Source organism: Helianthus annuus, chromosome 14 (genome assembly GCF_002127325.2).
Source record: "Helianthus annuus cultivar XRQ/B chromosome 14, HanXRQr2.0-SUNRISE, whole genome shotgun sequence".
Lineage (NCBI taxonomy): Eukaryota > Viridiplantae > Streptophyta > Magnoliopsida > Asterales > Asteraceae > Helianthus > Helianthus annuus.
Window position 1 is genome coordinate 88153956 of NC_035446.2, and position 8944 is coordinate 88162899.

The following is an 8944-nucleotide window of genomic DNA, read 5'->3' on the forward strand; positions in this document are numbered from 1 at the left end:
AAAAAAAGGTCCTACCGAGATTTGAACTCGGGTTACTGGATTCAGAGTCCAATGTCCTAACCACTAGACCATAGGACCAGGGTGTTCTGTTTTCTAAGAATTAAATTATTATATTGAACAATCAAATTTTTTCGCTTTTAAGCAAAAGAACTGGTATCATATTTAGCTATAATGATTCAATATTTCCTCTCATGCTTAATATCTATTTTGGAAATGTGCTTGTACCATGTTTTTTTATATAAAATTATCATATATTTTCGTCAAAAACAAGTAGATAAGACAAGAAAAAACGTACCATTCGAACTCAATTTTGGATACGTTTGGCCAAAAGCCTACTCTCTATTAGATTTGGATTATTGATATGAGTTTGGATGAATTATCCATCTTGTTTGTTGTTAGAATAGATAAATAAGTTTCAATTAACGGTATTCTTTTATGGAACTTTTTGAGTACATAAATAAGTTGCAATTAACGGTAATTTTTTTTATGAAATTCTTTTTGGTACATAGTATTCTTGAAAAAAGATTATTCTAATCTTATATTATAATAATAATCCCTTGCTGAAGTCTCACTCCTTTCCGTTTCCATTGATGTAAAATTCTTCTATTAAATATTAAAACTAGCAGCATTATCCGTATTTCGCAGCGGGGTTCAAGTAGTTTTTTTCATAGTAATTAAATTTTACCTTCGTTGATACTGTAGGTGATGATTTTAACATTACACATGTGGCAAACCGGAAGTCTAGCAAAACTGTATGAATATCTCTAAAGTCTCTTGACGCGTAGTACTTCTCGTCATGGCAATCATGTAATGTAAGTGAATGTGTACGTCTTATTCGATCAAAATCCCAAGACTCACATTTATTTGTCTAAATGTAAATATGTATTATATTATAGTTATTATAAACATAAATAAATATATAAAAATAAAGAAAACATAACCAAAGATGTCTCTTCCTTTAAATCTAATACAATTCAAATCTAATATAAATTACCCTATATGTTAATAATCAGATCGAATGAACAGTATTTTTAAAATATTTAATATAATTAGATACAACTTTTTTATAGTTTTATTATTTTAATATTATAAAATTGTTACTTTCTTTACTTTTCAAGTTTGATAAGTTTGGTGTCAACCGGTACTTTTATCGAAAATACCGGTTCGTTATCGGTACATGATGGTAAAAACCAGCACCAGCCTGGTACATAAAACACCAAAAGTCGGTACCAGATTGAGTTTGATAGTCTTTTAGTTCGAGAAGTTTGGTACTGCTACCCAGTACCATTTGCTCATCCTTGATCACAGGTACCATACGAACAACAACGGTATCGTATAACTTTTTTTTTAGTTTCAGGGGTAGGGATGAGCTCGGTGCCAACTGATACCCATGTTACGGTATCGGTATATGAAGGTAAAAACTGGTAGCGAACCGGTACCAGGAACGCCAAATGTCAGTACCGAACTAGTACTTAGGATCTTTCGGTTCAGGAAATTTGGTACCGGTACCCATTACTATTTGCTCATCTCTGACTACGGGTTTCTACCGAACAACATCATTACCATATAATTTTTTGAGTTGATTTTCTTTCGGTTATTTTTTAGTGTTTTTATCTACATTTTCTTTTTATTATTGTCAGCGGTTCCGTGTGCAACACGCTCGTAGTGATTTCAAACACATATAAACACAGAGTAAAGTTTTATAACTAGTTAAAAGTAAAATTTGAATGGAATGAATTAACAACGTAGAGCAAAGAATATAAATACAAATCGTATCGGTAAAATGCTATAATTATTTGACCTTTTTAATTTAAAAATACCATGTTAACCAAAGTTAAAACCGCCCATCAGTAGTAGGGGTGTTCGAAAAAAATTGAAACCAAATAAAAACCGAACCGTAACCGAAAAAACCAATCCGAATAACGTATTCGGTTTTGGTTTGGTTTTTAACCGAAACCGAATCGTGAATTTGGTTTTGGTTCTACATTTTCTTTTTAACTTGGTTGATTTAGTTTATTTGGATAACCGAATAAACTGCTAATTTAATTAACTGTTAAATAAAAATATAAATTTTTAGAGTAAATTACTATTTTGGCCCTTGTGTTTTAACCAGTTTAACCCCTTCAGGTCAAAAAGAAACCTTTTGACATATCAAACCCTAAAATACATGTTATAACGGTTTTGGCCCCTAAAAATCATATATTTTTATTAGTGTTAGGGGTCAAACCGTTATAAAATACAATCTCAGAATTTAATATGTCAAAAGATTTTTTTTGGACTGAATAGGTTAAACTGTTTAAACTACAACGGCCAAAATAGTAATATACTCTAATTTATATCTATCTATAATACATTAGTAAGCATTTTGGATGGACTTAAAGGTAATTCCCAAACAATTTTAAGATGGCAGAAGAATGGTCACAATTCAAATTCCCGCTCTTCCTATTTTTTTTTTTTTTCAAAACTGCCCCTGCTCTCACCTCGTTGCCGTGTCTGCCTCTAATACATGATAATCTAAACAGGATGTTCAGAACATGGTGGCTTCAAATTCTAAGGGAAATTGAATGCTGACGTTTCAGGCTTCGAACGTTTGGGATTGAATACTGAACCACATGGATCAAAATGACAGTTAACTCTTCACAAAAAAAAATAGTTATTTTTGTAATTTTCTTCAAAAAAAAATGTATTTGCACTTTTATTTGTTTTGTAGAACAGTTTAATTACACCCTGTAAAATGAACTAACAGTTTAAAATGAACTAACACATCCACACCGCTATCTACCATAAGACTAGGTTCTAACAAGTTGGTCTAGTGGTTAGTCACTTGGTCTCTCTCCTTGAGGTCGCAAGTTCAACTCCCACTAGTATCACTTTGAAATTTGAATGACATCGGTGGTGGCAACGAAGTTTAGAACTAGGCCTCTCTGGAGGTCGCTTGTTCGAAACCGAGCCAAACCAGGTTTTACCGCAGTGGGCCTTCGGGCGGGCTGACTTTCCCTGGAACCGATGGCTTGGTGGCTCAGGTATGCATCCAACTCTAACCATTATGAAGAAGAGGATGCATTTGTTCGTTTGAGGACATCTCATCCAGAATGTTTATCCGATGATTTAGTTGGCCGTTAAAAAAAACTTTGACTAGATACCTCAACTAGTTGAGGAATACATTTATTGTATTTGCACCTTGATATGGCTATCCCTTTGGTATTTACACTTTATGCAACACCAAAGTCTTGGACCATCATGATTATTGGAAAGACACCCCTTTTTTAATGTCAGATGCAAGTTGATTGGTTTGATAAAGTGGCCAGTCAACACAGAGGAGTTTCAAAATTTGTACATTCCAAGACAAAAGTTCAAAGGACCACCTGCTAATGTTCCCAACCACATAAACATGGACCACCACCAAGGTTCAAAACCTGTTTCTCTTCTTACAAATCAGGTCACTAAATCCTATTGTAAGACCATGTGTAGTGGTTAACAACTTAACACCCCACTCTTGGACGTTTTGCATCATATGACAGCCCAATCAGCAATGGGGCATTATGAGATGTTTTCTAAAATGGGTGTAGTGGGGATGTGAGTAATGTGAGGCATTATTAAATAAAATTAAAAAAAAACCAACAAAAAAATGTTAGGACAAGAAAAAAGAAGATTAAAGATCATTGGTCAAGCCCCTTCTTCTCTGGCGTGATTCAAAACACGCTGCCGGACTTTTTTTGAAAGAAAACGCCCAAACACGCCCATGGGGGCGGCCTTGCCGGCGTTTTGGGGCGGGATTGGGCGGGATTGTGGGCAAAAAACGCCCATTACGCTTGGTCTAATATGTTGGCACAGTTACCCGTAATTACGCGGTCCCTTTGAGTTGCAACAAATTTAATGGTTTTTTCTTTTGTTTTATAGTGCGAACCGGTTACAGGAAAACTCACATGACCCACTAATACCACACTAACCAACGTACGAATTGTAATTTGAACAACCAATAATTGAAAATATATAGTGTATGCATAGTTATGATGTTATATACCTTCTGCAAACAGTTGTGAATGGACCCACAGTCCACTTGGCTAACCCAGGACCCTACTGGCCAACCATGGTCCATATATGAACCATCCATCATATTCACATAGTGTACACATGAAACCAAGAACATCTTAGATCAAGGTATTATATCATAGACCATACTTGAAAATGTAGCATATCAAAAGGACTTGGAGGAAATGATTACCCACATTGGGTCAAAGGTCAAAAACATTAGATAAAAGGTTAAAAAAGATCAAACACCATCATGAGAGACACCATCATCCTTGATGTTGCTGCTGCTAGTGTCACTGTTGTTTATTATTTGATTGTGCTTTTTTGATGACCCCTTGCATAGCTTAACCGGGTACTTAGTCGCGTTAATTTCCAGTTTTCTAAGTACAGCTTTACCAAGATCAACACCACATATATCAGATAATCGTACTAAGTATAGCAACACATCTGATAATTCTTCTCCAAGGTGTTGCTTTTCTTTATCTTCCCAACCCGGAAGTCCTCTTGGTACCTCACCTTTCCATTGAAATATCTCCGATAATTCTCCTACTTCTCCTACCTGAAAAATTAAAAAAAAAAAAAAAAGTTTAATTTCTGTGTTAAGTTATGATCTTTCTTCAGCATAGCCCATGAAAAGAAATTTCTTGATATTTTTTCTGAGAAAATCACAAAAGTTGCCAATTTTTCGAGTGTGTGTGTTATACATACATAGCCATGTCAGTAACAAATCACTAAAATTTCTTGATATTATTTTTGAAAAAATCACCAAAGTGGCCATTTTTCGAGCGTGCTAATACATACATAGCCATGTTCGTAACAAATTACTAAAATTTCTTGATTTTTTTTTGAGAAAATCACAAAAGCGGCCATTTTTTTTCGACCGTGTTATACATACACAGCCATGTCAGTACAAATTACTAAAATTTCTCGATGTTTTATATGAGAAAATCACAAAAATGGCCATTTTTTCAAGCGTGTTATACATACATAGCCATGTCAGTAATAAATCACTAAAATTTCCTGATATTATATTTTAGAAGATCACAAAAGCGGCCATTTTTTCGAGCGTTTTATACATACATAGCCATGTCAGTAACAATTCACTAAAATTTCTTGATTTTTTTTCAAGAAAATCACAAAAGTGACCATTTTTTGAGCGAGTTATACATACATAGCCATGTCAGCAACAAATCACTAATATTTCTTGATATTATTTTTGAGAAAATCACAAAAGTGGCCATTTTTTGAAGTGTTCTATACATACATAGCCATGTCAGTAACAAATCACTATCACGTACCTACTTTTACTCGCTCAGTCGCTTAACTAACTTGACTAATGTAATTCACAACACAACACAACACGACACGTGTATGTATTCTTATTCACATATGTATTCTTCGTGTATAGAAAAAAAATAATCAGGGTATAGACGAGTAAAAGTAGATAACCGACTAAAGATTCTCATATCTAATGACATTATGTGTGGAATTGTCCTGACATAATAAAATATGCATAATACAACTCATAAAAAATAAAAAGGGCTATTTTGGTTATTTTCTCTATTATAATTGGTATGGGACACTTGTTGCCAAAATCTCACCCAAATCAAGACATTATAGTGATTCTGATGATCTCTCTGCCATAACATATAGAAGAAGTATACTGCTACAACAAAAAATCTTTTGAAAACTGTTCACACATATTAGTTATAATGTGACTTTATTGCTATTCTACTTCATGGGTATTGTCAACAAAGAAAACTTTAAAGTGGTCCCACATGACCAACCAAACAGCACTCACTAGTTATACAAGGCAGGCAGGGCCCTTTTTTCTCAGCAGCAGACAAGTGCCTACTTTAATTACCCCCAAAGATTTACCACAAATGGTAATACCTTCATAGATGGTTTTTGTACAATGTTGAAGGACAAATAAAGCAAAACTGGTTCTGGCTCTAGCTGTATATCTATCTATATTATGTACAAATATCTGTATATGTAATTATCCCAATCCCCAAAGATATTTATCTTAATTATATCATCCCATCAAATTTACTTCACATTAATCTTTTATGTGCATCATTCATAACATCATTAGCATCATCCATCAATAAGAATATATGGGATAAATTTACTTCACCTTGCAGGATTTGGACCCTATGGAGTACACCACTTTTTTATTTGAACAGTAAACTAACCTACTCTTAATTACTCGTATATCTACACCATACCTTGCAGGATTTGAACTCTATGGAGTACAACGCTTTTTGTTTTGAACAACAAACTAACCTATCCCGTGTAGGATTTGAACCCTTGACCTACATGCTACCACCACACCATGTCCTGTGGGGACCGGAGTCAGTGGCGGACCCAGGAATTTTTCCATAGGGATGCGGAATATTTTTAAAGATTTTAAGCCCCAGGCCGGTCGGGTCATGTAAAACAAAAGAACATTAAACTAAAATTTATATAACCATAAAAAACACGTCAGACGTCATTACAAACTTGCTTAAAATCGTGCCCTACGGGTTTTCATTTTTTGAAATCTGTGCAAAACATCATTTAGATTTACTTTTCTAATGGTTCCTCTCGAGAAATCTCGCCAAAACTTCCCTACTAATGGTTCATATCACATATAAATTGATCCATAAGTTCACAAAAAAACTAAACACTTAAACAAAATAAACAACCGGTCCAGAGTACACCACTTAACCAACGGTATGTCCCCTCGGGGACGGACCATATGGAAGCCTAAGGTTACGGTTTTGGCTCCATGAGTCCATAACCTTCCACTTTACCATATAGATCATTTTAACCCTAAAAAAACACTCCTTTAAGTTCAACCTAACATCATTTCAACAAATTATGCTTATTCAACAAATGCATCTACAGGAAATATTGTGATCCTAAATCTTCCAAGTGTTAGATATATTGCATGTGACTTCATGTTGACTAATGAGGTGCCAATAGTGGTCCAGTCAACTAGCTACAAATAAATGTTCAAAATATCCTTCCCCCAAGTAATCCACCCCAAAAAATATCCTAATTAATGTTCAAAATAAACAAATAAATGTTGCTAAACACATACAATTTATTTCACAATACAAACCTAAATGCGTGAAATCAAAGCAGCGTTTCATATCGTGTATATGCTGCTAACATACGCATCCGCTACGTGAAAACCTAACAACGAAAATGAGATCGGAGAAATTACCAGTGCGAGAAGGAGATTTCTAGGACTGTGAAACTGATCCCAGTCTCGTTCCTGTGCGAAATCGGCCATTTTGTTCTTCAATTCGGAGAGGCTGACGTCATCCTGTGTATCTGCCGGAGTAGACATAACTCCGGCCGCCGTTGGGGTGGTCAGTTCGGTGGTTCCGCCGCCGGAGAGGGAGAGGGGGAGGAAGAAAAGGTGACTATGGTTTACGAGGAAGTCTCTTGTTATATGCTTTTTATATAGGGGAAAATGGAATATTAATATTTTTAATTTAATGTATCTATGTATGTTAAGTTTTTATTTTTGTTATTTTTTATTCAATCAGCATTAAAGGATAATCTTGTATTAATTACAAAACCTTTTTAATATAATTCTCGTACTAACTATGTGTTCGTTCGTTAGACAGGGAATCTATACAAGTTGAGGTGATAACGAGTTGTTTGAGATTTTTAACGGTGTCGTTAGTGAACTTGAACCCAAAACTTTATCCTGTCAAACTCATATATTTAAAGATTTTACCTACTTTTACCGATGTCCAATAGACCACCACCCAATTGATGAGTTGTTTGAGATTGAGTTGTAGAAAACTAGAATGTAGAATTGAGCTGAGTTTAAATAAGCCCAAACCCTGGCTAGGCCTTTATTGACTACTTTGATAATGAGCTCTAGTCTGATATTCACATATCGAGCTAGAGTCGGCTTCTGAGTCTAAACGATCATCTTATATATACAATTTTTATTTCTTATATTAAAATGTATTTTTATAAGGATGTTACTATATAGAAAATTAAGATAAAAAGAATAAACAATATATATAAATAATACAAATATTAAACAACCCAGACTTAAGCTTGAAAATCTACTCATAAACAAAACTCAAGCGTTAAAAATGAGCCATATATAAACTGGAGCTCAGCTTATTTACACTTGTAACAACATAACCAATTTCAGGGGTTTAGTTCATTATAAAACTAATTGAACATATAGTCACAAAATCTTACAATTACCTAACCATATTACATATAATAGTAAAAGATATATGTATAACTGTTTATACAAGTCTCGCATTTATTTACTAAACAAACTTTTATATATCACATGTAATATCCAAATTTATATATTTATATGGTGGGGTTCGGCTACAAAGTCTAAATCTCCTAAAAAGTGTACAAAGTTATAAAACATCATAATTTCAACCCTAAAACGCAACCAAAACCCACATATAACAGAGTGAAGATTACTAAAACACTATATTCAAACTCTAAACACATAATGTTAGTCATTGGATAATCAGAGTTTTATTATCCAAAACAGAAAACAAAACCCATAGATATGGTTTTTAGTAATCTTTATTACGTTATTTGTGGGTTTTGTGTGTGTTTTATGATTGACATTACGGTGTTTTATGACTTTTACACTTTTTAGGAAGAGTTAAATGCCATTTTAGTCCCTGTGATTTGGGTCATTTTGACAGTTTAGTCCAAAGGTTTCATTTTTCTCCTGTAGTTCCAAAAAGGTTTCACCGTTGCCATTTTAGTTCACTAGGTTAACTTCATCCATTTTTTCTGTTAACGGGAAGGGCAACTCGATCATTTTATATGTAATTCTTTTAACTAGAAGGACAATTCGGCCATATAAAATGACCGAATTGTCCTTCTCATTAACAGAAAAATTGGATGAAGCTAACCCAGTGGACTA

The 8944-nt window shown here is 34.1% G+C and overlaps 1 protein-coding gene and 1 non-coding gene across 2 annotated transcripts; both read right to left on the reverse strand.

The window, feature by feature from the left end:
• Positions 1-6: 6 nt before the first annotated feature.
• TRNAQ-CUG lies at positions 7-78 on the reverse strand. The gene has a single exon. It is a non-coding gene; the product is annotated as a tRNA-Gln (tRNA).
• A 4059-nt stretch (positions 79-4137) lies between these two features.
• Positions 4138-7468, reverse strand: LOC110908631 (dCTP pyrophosphatase 1). Its single transcript, XM_022153570.2, has 2 exons — positions 7244-7468; positions 4138-4591 (listed from the first exon to the last, which is right to left on the reverse strand). Exons 1-2 carry the CDS (start codon positions 7367-7369, stop codon positions 4274-4276), a joined length of 444 nt encoding a protein of 147 aa, XP_022009262.1. The 5' UTR covers positions 7370-7468; the 3' UTR covers positions 4138-4273.
• Positions 7469-8944: the final 1476 nt, after the last annotated feature.

What these genes read in the sequence shown, in the direction of transcription:
- LOC110908631 (XM_022153570.2), bottom strand. Translation starts at nt 7,369, where the DNA reads ATGTCTACTCCGGCAGATACACAGGATGACGTCAGCCTCTCCGAATTG. An exon ending in GAAATCTCCTTCTCGCACTG is followed by an intron (nt 4,592 to 7,243) that starts GTAATTTCTCCG and finishes TTAATTTTTCAG; the next exon opens with GTAGGAGAAGTAGGAGAATT.